This window comes from Moschus berezovskii, chromosome 12 (genome assembly GCF_049115385.1).
Source record: "Moschus berezovskii isolate FMDL1 chromosome 12, NW_MosBer_1.0, whole genome shotgun sequence".
Classification (NCBI taxonomy): Eukaryota; Metazoa; Chordata; class Mammalia; order Artiodactyla; family Moschidae; genus Moschus; species Moschus berezovskii.
Window position 1 is genome coordinate 9,156,038 of NC_142471.1, and position 21,760 is coordinate 9,177,797.

General features: G+C 41.6%; 1 protein-coding gene across 2 annotated transcripts in view; it reads left to right on the plus strand.

Moving 5' to 3' along the window:
• The window catches only part of EDARADD (EDAR associated via death domain), an 83,046-nt gene extending 61,568 nt beyond the window's left edge, over nucleotides 1-21,478 (plus strand). For both annotated transcript variants that reach the window (XM_088841872.1, XM_055425753.2), the window contains exon 6: nucleotides 5,466-21,478. In XM_088841872.1, the coding sequence (XP_088697998.1) occupies nucleotides 5,466-5,848 (383 nt within the window). In that variant the 3' untranslated portion in view covers nucleotides 5,849-21,478. The remainder of the gene's footprint in view (nucleotides 1-5,465) is intronic.
• Nucleotides 21,479-21,760: the final 282 nt, after the last annotated feature.

Consider the following 21,760-nt stretch of genomic DNA (forward strand, 5'->3'; position numbering starts at 1 on the left):
AATAACCCCATTTTTTTCTCCATTTCTGAGGAAAACTTCTTTGGTTCTAAGTGTTTCTCTTCCCATGATTTTTCTTACCCCAAAGCATCAGCCATTCTTTCCTTGTATCACATGAATACATGATAGGTGTTTACAGGAGGGCAGGACAAAATGTATTTCATAGGGGAAAAAGTTTGTCTGCTTAAGTCCTCAGAGAACTAATTATAGTTTATGATTCGAAAGGCAACTTTAAATTCATGACTGTTGGCAGTTTGTGTAGACTCCAGTTGGGTAAATGGCTTCACACGTGTGTCAGTGAAAATAAAAAAGGAAACAATAGATTTTTGACACAGCATGCATTTTAAAACAAACTGATAAATGGATGGTGGTGTTGTTCAAAGAAATAGAAGCTTCTCATACACTAGAAGGCTTAGAGGAGCTTCACAGAAACCTTAATGATTTTCATTCTTCTTGACACTAAAGGAGAAAACATTGCTGAAACCCTGAGTCTTACGGAGGTAATACAGAGCAGACCTTCAGAAAGCAATGAATTTCATTCTGGACTTAGAGATATAAATCGTTTATTTTTTGTGACATTTAAAAAATATATTTTAAGTATCTAAATAAACATAGTAACTATAGAAAATTAGGAACATCCATTGTTAATGTTTTTATGCACACTTCTAGATTTTTCCTACGCCCATGAATGTGTATAATATATGCTTTATGTGGATAAAAATGACTGTATTATTTTGTTTTTACAATAACTGAATTATACATACCCTTTGGTAAACTGCTTTCTTTTCTACTTGACAAATATTGTTTTGACTCTACTTTTTTCCCATATTCCCACCTTTATTCTTTTTAATTTATTTATTTTTAATTAAAGGATAATTGCTTTACAATATTATGCTGGTTTCTGCCCTACATCAACACAAATCAGTCATAGGTGTGCATATGTCCCCTCCCTCTGGAACCTCCCTCCCACTTCCCACCCCATCGCACCTCTCTAGGTTGTTACAGAGCCCCGATTTGAGTTCCCTGGATTTTGACTCTACTTTTAAATAAGGACAAAGAAAATTGCACAGTTTCCCCTTTGTACTGCAAAAACCACCTTCAATGTTAGAAAGCTCTTTATAAATAAATTTCTATCCCATCATGGAACTAAAGTCTTACTTCCAGATACACCATTATTAATGGAGCAGAAGAATAACTCTCACTGTATTACACAGAAGCGTAATTCAACAATCTCGATCTTAAGATGTGTGCATATTGCAGAAGGATATGGACTTTTTCTCAGGGCCCTGAAGGTGTGTCAACAAAGACCATATGGAATTCTCACTGCAAGGCAGAGTCAGGAGACGCACACAATGATGAGAGTGCGGGTGAGACGGCATCGCAGGCAGAGCTGGGGGATTTAATGAAGGGGTGTTCCTGAGGTGGGTTTCAGAGGACAGATAAGTTCAGTAGCTTAGGGGAAGTTCAATCAGAGGAAGTTCAGTAAGAGGGAGAGAGAAAGAAGAGAGATAACTGATCAGAGAGAAAACATCAGAAAAGTCGTGGAGGAAATCTTTATTTTCCACCTATGCAATTGACAATGATCTTTTTTAAAGTGTTACTTGGTGCTAACAAAGGTCAGCTGAGATATGCACCATCACTATTCTCTGTTTGGAGTGTAAATTGGTACAACATTTATTTCTGAAAGCAATTTATGATATATGCACTGATAGCCTTAAAACGGTCATACTTTTTCGCCTAATAGCCCATTACTGGAGAGATAATTAAAGCGGTGGCCAAAAATTTTGATGTAAGGGTCTGCATAAAATTGTTACTCATAGTCATGCAACTGTGGGGAAACTTAGATGTTCAAGTTTACACAAAATTCATAACTGAATATAATTTTTAAATGTTTTACACTGAGCTTTTTTTTTTTCCTTTTCATTTTATTAAAGTATGAAACAAAGAAAATACAAGTTGTCTATTCAGGAAGTGAGTAGTCCCCCTTCTCTGGAGCCCAGATTATATTCAAGGAAGTCATGGGAAATAAGATGGGAAGAGAGGTATGGAGAGCTTCCAGGGGAAATTGGGACCCTGGTAACTGGTTGGATAGAGAAAAAAGGTCTGTAAGGGTGCTGAGGAATTGCAGGTGTCATTAGGGGACTTGTGCTTTGGGTGCATACTAGGAGAAATATAAGCACTGTACTGGGTCCTTGGAGTTGGAGATGTCATCTGAACATCAGGAGATGCTTTCTAGTAGTCACTTCTGGAGCCCAGGTGAGCTGGCAGGGTTGGCCATTCGTTTACTCGCTCAATCCGCGGTGGTGGTTTTCTGTGTGTCAAGGGCTGTACTGGATCCTGCAGATGCAAAAAGAAAGGATCTTCCATGCTATTGGGAGATCTTTGTAGAGGTTGTTGGGAGCGGAGAACACCAAAGGGACACAGTGCAGAAGAGGAAAGCTTGGGCTAAGAGCAGGACTGGAGCACCTCCTTGTAACTCCCAGGGACTTGGCAGTGAGACAGGCTGGGATCGCAGTGTCAGGCAGACAGGAAAAGGGATGTGGCCGGGACACAGTAGGATGTGCTTGGGGATGAGGGGCTTGAGTTCTGGGGAAAACAGTGCTCAGTGCAACAGACAGTGTCCAAAGGGGCACAAGAGTCTTGGCTCATTTTTGGGGGAAGGAAGGCCTAAGGGAAGTGATGTGATGGGGGCATTAGCAGCAGCAGGGGGTCCAGGTGACCCTCCAAGCCAGGTGGGGATCTGCTTCTCTAGATTTATCTACCCCATCAGAACTGGACTCTGGTCCGCAGGTGGGGCACAGGGAGCTGGGTCTGGTCTCTACAGGGTTGGCAAGAATGGGGCTGGTCAGATGCTGCTCAAAGCCAAAGAAACTGAAGGTTAACAGCATGATGAGGCATTGCAGGCAACAGGTTTTGATTTCTCCTTTTAGAAGTTTAATAGTAAATTGGGACTTGCCCAGCAGTCCAGTGGTTAAGACTGAGCTTTTCCTGCAGGTCATGTGGGTTCCATCCTGGTTGGGGAACTAAGATCCCACATGCCATGTGGTGTAGCCCAAAAAATAATAACAAATATTTTAAAAACAGTAAGGAAATGAAGAATAAGAGAAAGTCCTTCAGTGAATTATAAACCGGAGAGTGGCAGTTTGAGGTTCTTATTTTTTATGATAGAGGAGCTGTATACCTATCTGTGGATAAAGGAAAGAGAATCAGTAGAGGTGGGTGTCTGGAGGTGAGGGGAAAGAAAGGAGGTATTTGATGAAACAAATCATGGGGAAGGTAGGAATAGGTGGCCTCAAAGGGGTGAGTGAAGCTTGGCAGAGAGGAGGGATGTGTTGATGCCTGGGCTCAGTGCTGAACAATGTTTCTTAATGTAATACATGGTTTGCATTATCATAGAAATATAAACACCACTAGAGAAAGTTTGGAAATTAGAAACATAACCCCAGGTGGTGCAGTGGTAAAGACTCTGCCTGCCAATGCAAGAAGCACAAGTTCGATCCCTGGATCAGGAAGATCCCCTGGAGGAGGGCACACTCCAGTACTCTTACCCGGAGAATCCCATGGGCAGAGGAGCCTGGTGGGCTACAGTCCATGCGGTCGCAAAGAGTCGGATACAACTGTGCACACAGCGCATGCCTGAGCACACCCCAACATAAACACTGAGAAAGTTCGGAAAATAAAAACATAATCCTACATTAACCACAGAAGCTATGATTATTTTTGTACATTTCATCTTGCATGGTAATATTAACAGAGACTTTTCCCATAGTTTTAATCAGAGTACATAAATTCCTTACATCTTGCATTTTTCACTTAACACGACAGCACACACCTTTTCTAGGTTGCTATATAGTCTTCATAATTTCTTAAATAATATTCCTTCAAATAGTAACAATAATTTATTTCACTAGTCCCCTAACTTTGATTTTAAGTTTTTTTAAAATGTATAATAAGAGTAAGACTATAATAAAAAATGTTCAAATACATATATATTCTAGATGATCTCCTTTGGCTGGATTCTCAGAAGCCATATTAGTAGGTTAGAGTATGAGCATAATTTTCATGGCTTTTGTTATTGTTTACTTTGTATTTGCCTCAAAATTTCTAGTTCTCAATTTTATAATAACCAGAGTGACTCCTTTTTTTTTTTCTTTTCTCCAAATTTTTTACTTTCCAAAGTTGGGCAGTCCACACAGTTCAGTGTAGAAAAAGTTATCATAACCTCCCAGAATTTTCCAAGCCAGTGATCTTTAGTGTCGCCTTTGGTGGTTAAATATCCCCAGTGAAAGGGGCTAGGAGATTCAGTGCAGTTGCAGAGTTTTGATTTACCTGGGTTGCTGTGCAGACCCTGCTTACACCTGTACTCTGAGTTGTCTCTTAACCTGCTAACAACCTCTTACCTCTAACCTATTTACTGCTTACCTACTAGCTTCATCCTCTGCTAACATGCTGCCAGATACTGCAGGGAGGCCAGAGGTGATGGATGGGGAGGTGGCCCTTCCTCTGTGCTGGGGCTGCTGTTCTTGGTAAAAGCAAAAGTGTTAGTTGCTCAGTCATGTCCGGCCCTTTGTGACCTCGTAGACTGTAGCCTGCCAGGCTCCTCCGTCCATGGAATTCTCCAGGCAAGAATACTAGAGTGGGTAGCCATTCCCTTCTCTGGGAATCTTCCCCACCCAAGGATCGAACCTGGGTCTCCAGGATTGCAGGCAGATTCTTTATCATCTGAGCCACCAGGGAAGCCCCCTTCTTGTGGAGGCTGAGCTCAAAGCCACCCGCTCACCCAGTCCACTGTACACACTTCAGGGTATTGGCTCCACTTCAAAGGCAGCCCTATGTGTTAAAAAATAAATAAATAAAGGCAAAGCCATGATAAGGTGGCCATAAATCTGAAAAGTCTGGCATTATCAGTTATCACTCATTTTCAAATATGTGTTTGGAGTGGATATTCCAGTTTTGGGTTGTGTGTATTTTTTAAAAAATAAAGACCTTTTGAAGAATTGTGCAATACTCTACAGTCTGACATGCGGTGCTTGACCTTAAAAAGCTGACAAGGCTGACTTGTAATTTGGAAGCGGCGAGAGGGTTGAGGAGCAGGTGGGAATGCGCTGGTTTCTCCTGGGATGGCGGAGTCCCACCCCGCTGGACTGGCTGTCTGCCCACGGGGTGAGCTCTGCTCTTTGGCGCCCTCATCTGGCTGGCAGGCTCACAAACGCGCAGCCTGGGGGACAGAGAGTCTCAGAAGGAAGAACACTGGCTTTGTAAAGTCTTGCCACTGCTTCCCCAGAGCAGCTCTTCTTGACCGCAAAACACAAGGCGTTATTGGTGAATGTAGAAGTGAGTATCCTGAAATAGGTGCTGTGCTTACCCTGATGCTATGAGCAATTCAGTAGGAAAGTAAAGGACCGGAGAGATAAGCACGTGTCTGGGGCCCTCTTGCTGACACATGCGCCCTGTGGTTTACCCTGCAGACGTGAGCAAGGATGCATCCTGCCCGGAGACCTGTTCCTGTCCCTCCTGTGCGCTCCGAGTCCCCACCATCAGCGACTTGCTCAATGACCAAGACTTACTAGATGTGATCAGGATAAAGCTGGATCCCTGTCACCCAACCGTCAAAAACTGGAGGAATTTTGCAAGCAAGTGGGGCATGCCCTACGACGAGCTGTGCTTCCTGGAGCAGCGACCGCAGAGCCCCACCCTGGAGTTCTTGCTCCGGAACAGTCAGAGGACGGTGGGCCAGCTAATGGAGCTCTGCCGGCTGTACCACCGGGCCGACGTGGAGAAGGTGCTGCGCAGGTGGGTGGCCGAGGAGTGGCCCAAGCGGGGGCGTGGAGAGCGCCCCAGGAACTTCTAGAGCTCGGCTCCCTCTCACTGGCCTCTCGGACACTGAAACAAGCGCGGGTTAAGGACAATGTGAATCTGTTCTTTTTTTCCTCTGTCCCCACATTGTGCTGCTGCATGCAGGATCTTAGTTCCCTAAGCAGGGATCGAACCCATGGCACCTGCACTGGGAGTGCAGAGTCTTAACCACTGGACCTCTGGGAAAGTCCTGGCTCTGTTCTTTTTCCGGTTTAGGAGAAGGGCCCAGAACCATAGACATTGGTTTTTCCCAGAGCTGGCAGTTTTGTGGAGGGGTTGGGTATGTTTTTGGTGGTGGAATTTCCTTTAGTTTTGCACATCTGTTTTAATTTAATATTTGAATCTGGAATTGGGGGAAATGTGTTGTAAGCTCCTACGGGGACCAGGGCCAAAGCTATAATCAGAATGGATTCATGCCATGATGAAAATAAAAGTTCCCCTCCTTTAAATACTGAAGATTGAGATTGGAACTAAGATGGTTGATGGCCCCCAAAAGTCATCATCCACAAGATCCCTGGTGAGTAATGACACTCCTACAGCTTAGAAGAAAACCACAGAGAACAGTCACCCTTTAGTCTGTTACTCTTTGTGTTAGAAAGTGCTGTGAACTTACGGGTTGCTGGCGTTATGTAGTGATACACTCTAGGACACAGGTGCCGTCTTTCTTATTCAAACACTTGCATAATCTGGGCACTGTCAAAGAGGTCTTTGCTGGAGTATTTTCGAAAGAAATGTTTAAAAAAACGATTGGTTATTGGGAAGACAAAGTCAGGAATTAGGGTAATAAGGACCACGGGAAAGGTATTGACAAAGAGTTGGCCCTTCCAGTGTCCTTGACTTTTCAAAAGTTAATTTAATATTTATTTCTATGTCTTTTCTATCAGGTCAAGTGTTTTGCCCCAGAGAGAAAGCCCAGTTGAGAAATAAATAAAAATCTGGGGAGGGAGGAGGGCAGAGGGGTTCAGGATAGAGGGGACATATGGATGCCTGTGGCCAGTTCATATTGATGTATGGCAAAAACCATCACAATATTGTACAGTTCAGATATTGTACATCACAATTAAACCCATGGGTGAAAGGCAACACCCTCTAAATCCTACTATCTCAGCTTAAGACAGAGCCTCAGTATTACCCAGCACATTACCCAAGAAAGAGAAATCTTTAATGATGATATTGGAAGGGCAGCTGTGCTTTAAAATCCAAATTTTAGAGGATTTAAAACCAAATGAAAGATTAGATCCAAAGAATATCCAGTATTCTTGTTTGATGGTTTACTGTGGAAGATGTGGAGGATGGGAGGGAAACCTTGGTTTACCTGACAGTTTCATAAAAGTGCTATTTGGTTTTGGCTATAGGCTTAGAAAATTAAGGTACTTCATCCAGTTTGGGAGGATTCTGTATAAAACCCTGACTAAAAGAAGCAAAAATGATGACTAACATTGATAGGAGTACGAGAAAGATTAGGATTAACTCAAAAGTTATTTTCTAAACCACTGACATTTTTTCCCCACTGTTTACAGCAGTTACAGAGGTTGCTGGTATGTAGTCATCAAATGTTATCTCTAAACTTGCAAAATTACCGTAGAGACCTCCTGATCACTTCCATTTAGTCAGTGGCAGTCACACCTAGCTCGTCAGATTTAGCAGATAAATGCCAAGTTTATCAAAAGATGTACCCAAAGCAGCAGTCAGAAATAAAAGGTAAGTTTTAAAAACTGGGTTCTTTTGCAACTTGATGTCCAATGGGGTGTTTGTTACATGTTGATTGTCTGCTGTGTTCTTGGCAATGTACAGAACATTTGATTTTGTACCATGTTCGGGATCCCAGGTGGAGCAATGGTAAAGAATCTGCCTGCCAGTGCAGGAGACGCAAGAACTCAGCTTCTATCCCTCGGTCGGGAAGATCCCCTGGAGCAGGAGATGGCAGCCCTCTCCAGTACTCCTGCCTGGAGAATCCCATGGACAGAGGAGCCTGGTGGGCTACAGTCCATGGGGTCGCAAAGAGTCGGACATGACTGAGCATGCGCTGGCACATACACATGGTGTTTTTGTTGGGCTGCATGTGACATGATCTCATATGTTAGCCCAAAATGTACTGTGAGAAAGTGCAGATGAGCCTTTCACATTTATTATGGACATTTAGGGAAATGGAACCAAAAGGGTGTGCTTATTTAGTGTTCTGTGGTTCCAGACCCTCAAGTCAGAGGGTCATCGCTCCTTGGATCCTGATACCCCCTTGTGATAGAAGGAGGGGGTCCCAGCATGACAAAGGTCCTGTGGGACATGTTTCCAAATTTCCAAACTGCAGATTTCAACCTCAAAGCTGACCTTTTTTCCAAGTTTTTTTTTTTTTTAATGTGGACCATTTTTAAAGGATTTTGAATTTAAAATTTGTTTCTTGAGGTATGGCTGTATTGCTTATGAACCTTCCCCTTAGCACTGCTTTTACAGTGTCCCACAGGTTTTGGGTTGTTGTGTTTTCATTTTCATTCATTTCTATGCATATTTTGATATCTTTTTTGATTTCTTCACTGATTTGTTCATTATTCAGTAGCGTGTTATTCAGCCTCCATATGTTGGAGTTTTTAATAGTTTTTATCCTGTAATTGAGATCTAGTCTTACTGCATTGTGGTCAGAAAAGATGCTTGGAATGATTTCAATTTTTTTGAATTTACCAAGTCTAAAGTTATGGCCCAGGATGTAATCTATCCTGGAGAAGGTTCCGTGTGCACTTGAGAAGAAGGTGAAATTCATTGTTTTGGGGTCACATGTCCTATAGATATCTATTAGGTCTAACTGGTCTATTGTATCATTTAACGTTTGTGTTTCCTTGTTAATTTTCTGTTTAGTTGATCTATCCATAGGTGTGAGTGGGGGTATTAAAGTCTCCTACTATTATTGTGTTATTGTTGATTTCCCCTTTCATACTTGTTAGCATTAGTCTTACATATTGTGGTGCTCCTATGTTGGGTGCATATATATTTATAATTGTTATATCTTCTTCTTGAATTGATCCTTTGATCATTATGTAGTGTCCTTTGCCTCTTTTCACAGCCTTTGTCTTAAAGTCTATTTTATCTGATATGAGTATTGCTACTCCTGCTTTCTTTTGGTCTCTATTTGCGTGGAATATCTTTTTCCAGCCCTTCACTTTCAGTCTGTATGTGTCCCTCGTTTTGAGGTGGGTCTCTTGTAGACAACATATACAGGGGTCTTGTTTTTGTATCCATTCAGCCAGCCTTTGTCTTTTGGTTGGGGCATTCAACCCATTTATGTTTAAGGTAATTATTGGTAAGTGTGATTCTGTTGCCATTTTCTTTATTGTTTTGGGTTCGAGTTTATACACTCATTCTTTGTAAATAACCTAACTCTACCTAGGTTTAAATAACCTAAAGCAACTAGAAAAGGAAGAAATGAAGAACCCCAGGGTTAGTAGAAGGAAAGAAATCTTAAAAATTAGGGCATAAATAAATACAAAAGAGACCATAGCAAAAATCAACAAAGACAAAAGCTGGTTCTTTGCGAAGGTAAATAAAATTGACAAACCACTAGCCAGACTCATCAAGAAACAAAGGGAGAAAAACCAAATCAATAAAATTAGAAATGAAAAGGGAGAGATCACAACAGACAACACAGAAATACAAAGGATCGTTAGAGAATACTATCAGCAATTATATGCCAATAAAATGGACAACTTGGAAGAAATGGACAAATTCTTAGAAAAGTACAACTTTCCAAAACTGAACCAGGTAGAAATAGAAAATCTTAACAGACCCATCACAAGTATGGAAATTGAAACTGTAATCAGAAAAAAAAAATTTTGTTTTTATTAAATTTTTTATGATATTGTTCTATGTTTTGGTTTCTTGGCCAAGAAGTGTGTGGGATCTTAGTTCCTTGATCAGGGGTTGAGCCTGTACCCCCTGCGTTAGAAGGTGAAGTCTCAACCGCTGGACCACCAGGGAATTCCCCCCAAGCTTAGACAGAACTTGCTGCTGCTGCTAAGTCATTTCAGTCGTGTCCGACTCTGTGTGACCCCATAGACGGAAGCCCACCAGGCTCCCCCGTCCCTGGGGTTCTCCAGGCAAGAACACTGGAGTGGGTTGCCATTTCCTTCTCCAATGTGTGAAAGTGAAAAGTGAAAGTGAAGTCGCTCAGTCGTGTCTGACCCTTAGCGACCCCACGGACTGCAGCCTACCAGGCTCCTCCATCCATGGGATTTTCTAGGCAAGAGTACTGGAGTGGCTTGCCATTGCCTTCTCCGTAGACAGAACTTACCCTCATAGATACCTGAATGTGGCTATGGTTCATAAACGTCGGCTGAAATTACCTTTGAGTTGGGTCAGAAATGTTACGACACAAGAGTGCAGATGGTTCAGCTATGGGCAGAGCTAAGAGTGCCCCTTTATCTTTATGTGCAGGAATTACAGAGAAGCCAGGAGCCCACAGGGCACCACCCACTCATCTCTCCCTTTGGCAGCATTAGCTCCAAAGCTTTGCTGGCTAATAATTTCCATCACTGGCTGTAAAAGCTTAAGTTTCTATTATAATTGCATAGCGGGAGTGCCAGGGTGGAAGGGATTTTTTTTTTTAATAGGAGCTCATCTAAGTATGTTGTTTTAATTTCACCCTATCATTATTTACACATATCGACATCTGCATTCATTGGCATTTACCTTAAGAAAAGTTGTAGTTATTAACGGTATGATATTAGCAGAGGGAGATTTAACCAAAAATTGTTTTTAATTAAAGCTCATCCAGATTCTAGACTTTGACCAAATGGAGGATGGCTTTCATCTGTGTTACATACAGAAATATCAAAAGTAAATCTCAACTGAAATGGAACTATAAAACAATTCTGTAATAATCCCAAATAATTTTCTTTAAAGTTTATTTTTAGTAGATAAATACTATATTAGCCTACTATGCTGATACTTTACAAAGGTCAAAGTGGAAAGGAAGGGGATTACTTTGTGACTAATTGATCAAATAACTATTAAAATGTATGCATTAATACTTAAAAGCTTTGTTCTGTAGGAATCCATGTTGAATTGATCACACTATGAACTAATCTGCTTTTGATGAGGTCCTTTTGCTATTAGAAGGATGAATTCTTTTTTGCTAAGTTCTAGGGTACACTCTTTTAAACAAAACTCTCACCTGCAATGTTATGGTGTTATGTGTTGCGGCTCTATGTAATATGCATTTTATTTGGTTTCAATAGAAAATTACTACTTGCAAGGGAATGGAAAGCAACGTAGACACCACACACACACCCAGGACGTATGCAGAGGAAGACTCATGTGGGAAGAACACACAAATAAAGCAGAGTTATGTAAATTATTAAATAATTTAAATTAGGTTAAATTTAAATAACTTAAATTAATCTTAAAATTATAAGATTTTAAATAGTTAGGGCTTAAATTGTTTGCCTGGATTGCCCATCAGTATTCAAGATAACTTGTATGAATAAGTCTTCCATTTTTGTGACACTAAATAATAAATATTCGATGATATAGAGGGACTTCCTTGGCCATCCAGTGGTCAGACTGTGCTTCCACTGCAGGGGACACAGATTCAATTCCTGATTGGGAAACTAAGATCCCACAAGCTACATGGCCATAAAATAATAATATAGAAAATGCATGGTGATAGACAAAGATGCTGCACCTCTGTTACCCTCTAGGGTAATTTTTATGTGGTGCTGCCCTCTGCTGGAGAATGAAATTTATTTGCATCCTTTCAGGCCTGGTTAAGACCAGCCTCTGTGTCTGTCAGTCGCTGAGCCATGACCATGGCTGTAGCCCAGCAGGCTCCGGCTGTTCTGTCCGTGGAATTCTCCAGGCAAGAATACTAGAGGTGGGTAACCATTCCCTTCTCCAGAGTTCTTCCCGACCCAGGGGTCAAGCCCCTGTCTCTTGCATCTCCTGCACTGGCAGGCAGATTCTTTGCCGTCTGAGCCACCTGGGAAGCCCTAAGCCCAGCCTGGAACCAAGCTTCTGTTGATTATTGGTTGTGTGTTAGAACCCTTAGAAGTAGCCCACTAAAAAATCGGAAGAGTGCAATTATTTTACAGATTGACAAATATTAATGGAATGAGGCTGGCATAATTGAGAGGAGGGTTCCCGTCCCCTGAAGGTATCCCCGTCATGACAACATCCATCACTCAGATGCAATGTGGAACAGTCAACCCTAGTTACAGTGACTTCTCCCTAAACACTCAGTAGGACTTTTCCTCTGTGGAGATAAAGTTAGCTGTCTGTGGTCTCTTTTGCTTTCATTTTAATGATGCTTCGTCTTGAACATCACAAGAATAGTGGCTTCTGTGTAAAAAGGCAAAGGGACTGATCTCCCTCTGTTACAGCAGACTTCAAGGAAGAGTGCTAGCTGTGTGTTCCTCTGTGATACACAAAAGAAACACGGTATTTTAAATACAGTCCTAATAACTAAGATCTAGCAAATTTTCTCTTTCAGATGAGTGAATATATTTCATTTAGTTTTGAGGCAAGACTATCCTCCTTATATTAATAACATTTTTTCCACTTCTGTCCTCCCTGTTCTAGAATCTTCGTCTCCTCTGGGTTCATGTTTCTGCTGTCCGTGTTGCTTGTTTTAGGGCCATTTCCTCAGTCTTTGAATCAGATTTCTTCTATATGCCTGTGGCCTTCTTAATCCTGGTGACCTGCTAACATTGACTTCCTTTTTTTTTTTTTTGCTTATACATATAGAGGATTGTCTTTCATGTTTAATGACACTTTGGACCTAAGAACATTGAAACTGTTTTCTACCCTTGTAACCAAATCATCTGCAACTGTGTATACTCGAGGAAGTGACTGAGAAACAGTCTCCCTCCTGATTCTGTTGATTTCCTGCCTGGGAGTTCCAGCTCCACCTTCTGAAACGTGTCCACTTGTGTATAAACGGACAAGGGCAAATCTTGCTTCCCATTTGTTTGGAGGGTTGCGGCCATGATGCTGAACCAAGTGCCAGGAAAGTGGGCGCCGCACCCAGGGGTCCCATCACCTAAAGGAAGACCCAGAGCAGAGGAGGAGAGGCTGTTCTCTGTGTCCCCATGGCCATCTTAGCCGAGGACGCCCCTGAAATCAACTCCGCAGTGTACGAGATCAAAGCAGTCAACAGTGCAACTCGAAATGAAATGATTACATTTAACAACCCTTTTGGAAGTGTAAAGATTATAGCTTCTCATGGTCCCTGAGCTGAGCTCTTGTGCTTGATGTGACCTCCAATGGCCATTTTCCTTTGAGACGTACCCTTGAAATCTCCATGGAGGAATTCAGCAATGCTTTTATATGACTGAATTTTTGTGATCCTTTATATGTCTTCATGCTGTACTTTTGAAGATGCCTTCATTTTGATGTCCTGCATGATTTTATGTTTCTTGATAAATAGAGATTGTTATAAACTATCATAATGGGTGCTACAAAATTAAATGGATGCCCACCGTAACTCTAATTGGTGCTTTTATGCAGATTCTAACACAATCGTTGATTCCTTTGTTCTCTTGGTCAGTCATCAGTCAGAAACCTAGTGACTTTCTACAATATGTCCCAGACCTTCCTACCCTCCAGGAGCTTTAGATGAGGGACAGTCATTGTACGTGACAAGAGACATTCCCAGAGAGGGTGCCACACACACCCAGGAACGGGCAGAACAAAGTGAGAATTGCTGAGGCAGGAGGAAACTCAGGTGAAGAAGTAGTCTGATGAAGTATTTTGGATGTTGTAATACCGGCACGTGAAGAGTGTTTTCACAGTCACTTTCTGCTTCTCCTAACTTTCTCTCTCTGGCCCAGGCTGGTCTACTGAGCTGCCAGACACCCCAACTACCAGCTTGACATCTCCATTCAGCCGCTTCCCAGGTACCTCAAATCCAACCCGTCCTGGAGAGAACCCATGAGTCCCCCGTCCACACTTCATCTTCACCAGACTTCCCTATCTGACCATCCACCTTGCTGGTACATCACCCTCAAGACCCCCTCCCAAATGTCTCGAGTCTCTTCCCTCTTCTCCCTCTTCACGACCATCCTAAGCCAGGCAGCCACCCTTTCTCATCCTGCAACAGCCTCCCAAGTGGTCTCCAACCGCTGGATGAATCCTGCCAGCCCCACATTAACTCCTTCGATGGGCTCCCGCTGAAGATAAAATCCCAAATTGGCAGCATGGCCGCTAAGGCCCCGTGACCTGCCTGTGTGGCTTGTCGTCGTGTCCACTTGCCCGCAGCTCCTGACGCTGTAGCCGCACTAGACTGAGGTCCTGGGCGCCCCACACTGCAGCTACACTCAGAGCTGGTCCCGCCGCCCTTCCCTAGCCCAGCCTCTTCAGGCCCCAGCTCTTGCCTCTAACACGCTCTTACCAGGAAAGTGCCCCTGCCTCCCCAACTTGGTTGTCTTCCTGTTATATTTACCCCACAGCACTCATCACCATAATAACCTGATTACTGGTGTCCAGCCCGCTCGGCTGCAAACCACAGAGGATGGGGCCTTGTTTGTGGTTCATTGTTATCATTAGCAGACTGGCCTGGAGTGATTCAAAATATGCTGAAGAAATGAAATAGAACTAAGGAAGTAATACTTTAAATAAAGTGAAAGCTTAAAAAAATTTTTTTAACAGTATCTTTGTTCTTGAGGAGGAAAAATGAGGGGTTTTACATCCCAAACCGTGAATGCCTCTGGGACACAGGATGCTTTTATTTTAAAGAGGTTCATCCCCTTCCGTTCATTTTCTGGCTTCAAAGATCAAAGCTAAAATCTTCTGGGATTAGATGGCAATGAATCTTTCACAGAGTTGTGAACCTACTACAAAGTCCCTGAATTGTGTGCTTTAAAGTGCTTTTTCCAGGCTCACGCTAAAGTGCTTTTTCACATGGTGAATTTTATGTTATGTGAATTGTATCCCAATAGGAAAAAACAAAAACATAAAAAATAAAGCTGTCTCCACAGGGGACAGTGAAGCAAAAACAGCAGCTCCCAGCAGCTGAAGGGAGCTGGGCAAAGGTGGAGGGGAAAGTGAGGCTGGACTTGAAGCCAGTGAAGACTGCTCTGAGTCCAACCAAGCAGGGTGCCTTCTGTCTCCCTGACAGCCAGGATGCTGAAAGCACTCTGGACCCCTGCTGTCCTCTGCAGAGCTGAAGATCTTGCTCCTCAGGGGGGCTGTGGAGCGAAGGACCTTGCTCCAAATACCACCATCTATCCCACCTCTTCACCTGCAGGCCCCTCAGCCTCTCTCCTGGGAAGACACAGGCCAAAACACCGAGACAGCCAAGCGATCAGGGCAATAGCAGTTGGATTTGTCAAAGGTACAGAAAATCATCATGTTTACTGTGGACTCAATAAAGTAGCAACACGGGAGAACTGACCAGAAAAGGGAAACAAAGAGAAATAAATGGCAAGAATTGGTTCTTCCTCTATGTGCATGTCTCTGAAAAAAGCCAGATCAAAAAAGGGTTATTCTTCTGGAGTGACAGATTTGCAAGAGCTGCCTATACCTCTTTTAGATGATTTCAGTTTCTAGTTTTAAATAGAAACTAATAGGGGAAATCACATTAAGTCAGTCAGCAAACATTTACCAAGCATTGACTATGGTCAAGCCCTCAACTGAGTTCTGAGAATGCAATGATAGACCCCAACCCTCAAGGGACCAACAAATCCAGGAATGAAGACAGACAAGAAAACAGGCATCTGTTGTGTTGGGAAGCCAAAGTTTATCCTTGATAGCTAGAATTTAGAATTCAGTCAGTATTTTTACGGGGGAACAAATGGTAAGTTCCATCAGGACAATTTAATAAAGGAACTAATTACAAGAGTGAAAGGAAATGGAGGAGGAACTAACAGATGTAGGCATCTTTGGGTCTAAAGGAGCAGGTCGAGGGAGAGGTCAGTGGGAACACAGATGGTAGCTCATGTTTTTAGTGCTGCTTATTTGGTTATAGCAGTTTCTCACCTTACTGAAGAATATCTTGGTTGCTTCCAAGTTTTGGCAGTTATAGTTAGCTTATATTGCTCTGTAAACATCTATGTGCAGTTTTTTGTGTAGACATAAAGTTTTGTGCTTATTTGAGCAAATACCAGGGAGTGCAATTGCTGGAACACACGGTAAAAGCATTTTGGTGTTTGTTAAGGTCTTTGATCCATTTTTAAGTTGGGTGTCTTTTGTTGCTTTTATTCAGCTTTAAGAGTTCTTGATATGTAAGTCCTTTATCAGAGGTGTTCTTTGCCAGCATGTTGTCCCAGTCTGGGGCTTCTCCACTCATTCTCTTGATACTGTCTTTTGCTAGCAGAAGTCTTTAATTTTACCGAGGTTCAGATTATCAGTTAATTATTTCATGAAGCCTGTCTTTGGTGTTGTATCTAAAACGTCATCACTGTACCCAAGGTCATCTAGGTTTTCTCCTGTATTACCTTCTAGGAGTTTTATAGTTTTCCGTTTAATAGTTAGGTGTAAGATTCATTTGGAGCTAATTTTTGTGAAGGACGTAAGGTCGGTATCTAGATTCATTGTTTTGAATGTAGATGTCTCATTGTTCTGGAACCATATGCTGAAAAGGACATCTTTACTCTGTTTTAGTCCCTTTGCTCCTTTGTCAAGGACCAGTTGCTTCTGTGTATGTGGCTTTGCTTCTGGGCTCTCGGTTCTGTTGCCCTGCTTGTCTGTTCTTTAGCAAATACTATGGTACTATGGGATTCTTGGTTACTGTACCTCTATGGTAACTCTTGAAGCTAGTTAATGTCAGTCCTGTTTTGTTCTCTCTTTCAATATTGTGTTGGCTATGCTAGGTCTTTTACCTCTCCAGATAAACTGTATAATTAGTTTGTTGATATCCATCAAATACTTGGATTACATTTAATTTGGATTACATTGAGTCTATCAGTCAATTAGGGAAGAACTGACATCTTGATAATATTAAATGTGCCACTTCTAGGAATCAATCCCAAAGAGACAATGTGGCTATATACAGAGACACGTACCCAAAGTTATCCCTGAAGCATTACTTATAACAGATGAGAAACAACCCAGGTATCCACAGGTTAAGTAAACTGTGGAATGTTGACACAATGGGGTGATATTGCAGCTCTAGAAGTGAAATGAGGAGACTCTGTGTACTACTGTGGCGTGATCTTCAAGCTATGTGTGAAGTAAAAAGAGGAAAGTACGAAACCGTTCATGGTGTGCTACTCTTGTCTAAGATGGGACTAGAACTAGACAGGGGTAACCACCCACAAATGTTACCTGCAGAAAGAGGGAGGAACTGGGATGGAGAGCACAGGGGGGTAAGCCACAACTCCTTGAAGGTATCTTGTTTGTATTTGGCTTTGAATTCATGTAAATACTCCACAAAATTATAAACCAGAATTAAACCAAAGTTAAATAAATACAAAGCAAGCCCCAAGAATTGAAAGCACAATGAAACTAATGAGTGTAAATGGTATATTAAGGTGGTGGCTTACTCACAGAGATACATTATTTCAATTACTTTTTTAAAAAAATTGTGTTTAACACGTAACATAAAATTTAGCATTGTAACCATTCTAAGTGTACAGTTCAGTAGTGTTAAGTACATTCACACTGTTGCACAACCCATCTCCAGAACTTTTTCACCTTTCAAAATCGAAACTCTCGACCCATTAAACAACTTCCCAGATGCCTCATATAAACAGAATCATATAGTACTTGTCTTCTTGTGACTGGGTTATTTCACTTTGCAAAATGTCCTCAAGATTCATCTATGTTGTAGCATGTGACCAAGGTTCCTTCCTTTTTTAAGGCTGAGTAATACTGTATCATATGAATATATGACATTTGGTTTACCAGTCATCTGTCAGTGGACATTTGGGTTGCTTCCATCTCTGGGCTATTGTGAATCATGCTGCTATGAACATGGATGTGCAAATATCTCTTTAAGAGCCTGTTCTCAGTTCTTCTGGATATATACCCAGAAGTGGGATTGCTGGATCATATGGTAATTCTATTTTTAATTTTTTGAGGAACTTCCATACTGGTTTCCATAGGGGCTGCACATCTTGGTACTCCCAACAGTGCAAAAGAACTCTGATTTTCCATATCCTTGCCAACACATTATTATTATCACTTTATTATAGCCATCCTATTGAGTGTGAGGTGGTATGCATTTATCAAACTACTAATGATGTTGAGCACCTTTTCTTATGTTTGTTGGTCATTTGTGTATTATCTTTGGAGAAATGTCTTTTAAAGTCCTATGCACATTTTTGAACTGGATTATTTGTCTTTTTGCTGTTGAGTTGTAGGAGTTCTTTATATATTCTGGATACTAGCCCCTTGTAAGATGTAATTTACAAATATTTTATGCCATTCCACAGGTTGCCTTTACATTCTGTAGGTTGTGTCCTTTATACACAGAATCTTTAGGTTTGATGTCCTATTTGTCTATTTTTAAATTTATTATCTGTGCTTTTGGTGTTATATTTAAGAAATCATTGCTAAAATCCAACGTCATGAAGTTTTCTTCAAGGAATTTTATGGTTTTAGGTTTTGTGTTTAGTTCTTTAATCCATTTTAATTTTTATATAGAGTGTAAGATGAGCATCCGGACTCATTCTTTGGCGTGTGGATATGCAATTTTCCCAGTATCATTTGTTGAAGGGCCTGCTGTCCCCCATTGAGTGGTCTTGGCGCCCTTGTTAAAGATCATTCGACCACACGTGAGTTCATCGCAAGGCTCTCTGTTCTATTGCGTTGGTCTAGGTGTCCGTCTCTATGCCAGTACTACACTATTTTCCTACTAACTTACTTTCTGAGATCAGGAAGTGTGAGACCTTCAACTTTTTGTTCTTCAAGACTGTTTTGGTTTTTCAGGGTTCCTTGAGATTCCATATAAATTTCTGGATTTTTTTTGTTTCTGCAAAAACATTGCTGGGATTTTGATAGTGCTTGCAGTGAACTTATGGATCAATTTAGGTAGTATTATCAAATTACTTTAAAACACAGAAATGTAATTATTAATATATGTGTGTGTGTATATATAATCTGTATCTTATGAGATATAGCCTAAGGATAGAAAGAGACCGCAAATAAACCTTGGTTTGGTTTTGTAATCATATGGTTATGATAATATTTATCCTTTCACCCTAAAACTATTATATAAGATAAAGCAAATAATTATACTAATTTTGTTAGAAACTTTTTTACAAGAAAAGTGAGGTATAAATATAAAAAAAGCTCAGTGAAAACATTGTAATACCAAACTGAAAGAAATCAGTATAAACTCAGATATTTAAAAAATAAAACTCTTCTTCTAGTTCTATTCACTAGGAAGTCTAGAAACCAACCCAGATGCCATGAGTACCCCTTGTCAAAACTGTAGTCTGTATATGCCATTTCCCACTACGAGTTTCCTTGGAGAAACTGCTAAATCTAAGTTTGGCAGGAAATGAAAATGGTAGCTTGGGACATCTTGTCATACCAGAAAGCAAGGAAGCTAAGATCACTATGTTGAGTCAAAAGAAGACAGACGCCAACTCAAAGGGTTGGTTAAAGATGGGATAACTTAAGTATCAGGAAAAATAGAAACATATCAAATATATTAATATTCATGAATTCATAATGATATTTTAGAAAACTAACTCATTGGTTACCTTTTGTGGAGGCTAGGAAACCAACTTATTATTGAGAAAACTAAGTAAAGGGAAGGAATCAAGCAAATGACCTGCCTTTCTGGCATAAACTTCAGCTTGGGGTTACCAAATAGGAAACAATATTTCCTTAAAGAAGAAATCCAGCTCATAAGTGCAGGAGGAATGTTATAACTGATATATCCCTTTTCAGTTTTTCATGAAATAATGGATCCAGACAGTGGCGGGGGAAAAAAATAACTGATGGGAACTTTGTATTAGATCGATGGATCAGGTTGAGAACATCTCAAACCACTGACCAATCTTGATATCATACAGAAAAAAACGATCAGTGTTGCACAGGTGAAGTATCATTAGCCGGTGAGGTTTCCCTGAGGTGTGGTTATTGCTAATAGGAAAGCAACCAGAGGACTTCCCCAGTGGTTCAGTGGCTGAGACTCCGTGTTCCCAGTGCAGGGGCCCGGGTCCAGTCCCTGGTCAGGGAACTAGATCCTGAAAGCCGCAACTAAGAGTTAGCATGCCATAGCTAAAGATCTCGGAGACGGCAACGGCAACCCACTCCAGAACTCTTGCCTGGAAAATCCCATGGACGGAGGAGCCTCGTAGGCTGCAGTCCATGGGGTCACTAAGAGTCGGGCATAACTGAGCGACTTCACTTTCACTTTTCACTTTCATGCATTGGAGAAGGAAATAGCAACCTACTCCAGTGTTCTTGCCTGGAAAATCCCAGGGACGGGGGAGCCTGGTGGGTTGCTGTCTATGGGGTCGCACAGAGTTGGACACGGCTGAAGTGACTTAGCAGCAGCAGCAGCTAAAGATTTTACATGAGCAACTAAGAGCAGAGATCCTGCCTGCCACAGCTAAGACCTGGTGCAGTCAAATAAATAAATAAATATTTAAAAAGAAAAGAACAACCAGACTTGAAGCTTCTTCTGCTGACTTGTAATTGGAAATACATTCCACTATGAAGTCATCTGGGCAAGAAACTGAACCTGATCTTTTTAACATTAAAGTCTAACAACGAGTTTTGAAGTTTTTTTTCAGATTAATGGAGGCTGAGATTTGCTTCAAAGTGATCTGGGGGTGGGGAGAGAGTGGGTTAGGAGCAGATGAAACAAGATAAGACTTGCTGATAAGCTATGTCCATGCTGGACCTGGACTGTGAGTGGATGTGAATCCAGCCCACTCTCTCTTACGTGTATGTTCTGAAATTTTCAAATTTTTTTTTTAAATTTTGTAAGTATTTGGACTCAATAACATTTTTCTATTTGGAAAAACCACCTGGATTTCTTACTTGCTCCAACCTGTCACAAAAATTCTTCCCTTGAGCTTTTGCTTGTCACTTTATTTTATAATGAACTGTGTAAATACAAGCTGGAGGGAGATTAGCTGTGTGCAGGAGGGGTTGGTTAAATATTGAGAGAGGGAGACTGTGGGAGGCCTTTTAACGATTTTATGTATTGCAGCAACTATGTAGGAACAAAGATCACAATGAAGATTAACGGTTACTAACATCACTCTTTTGCACTTTCAAAAAATTCATATATGTGATTACTGAATGTCTAACTCCCACTAGATATAAGGAAAGACTGGGCTTTCCTCGTGGCTCAGCTGGTAAAGAATCTGCCTGCAGCGTGGGAGACCTGGGTTCGATCCCTGGGTTGGGAAGATCCCCTGGAGAAGGAAAAGGCTGCCCACTCCAGTATTCTGGCCTGAAGAATGCCATGCATGGACCGTACAGTCCATGGAGTTGCAAAAAGCTGGACATGACTGAGTGATTTTCACTTCATCTTCCCAGGTTGTGCAGTGGTAAAGAATCCATCTGCCAACGTAGGAGACCCCCTGGAGAAGGAAATGCAACCCGCTCCAGTATTCTTGCTTGGAAAATTCCATGGGCAGAGGAGCCTAGCAGGCTACAGTCCATGGGCTCGCAAAGACTGAGTGACTGAGGACACGTGCACACACACACACACAAACATATATATATTTTTGGCCACTCTGTGCAACAAATCCTGAAAGATGATGCTGTGAAAGTGCTGCATGCAATAGCCAGCAAATTTGGAAAACTCAGCAGTGGCCACAGGACTGGAAAAGGTCAGTCTTCATTCCAATCCCAAAGAAAGGCAATGCCAAAGAATGCTCAAACTACCGCACAGTTGCACTCATCTCACACGCTAGTAAAGTCATGCTCAAAATTCTCCAAGCCAGGCTTCAGCAATACGTGAACCGTGAACTTCCAGATGTTCAAGCAGATTTTAGAAAAGGTAGAGGAACCAGAG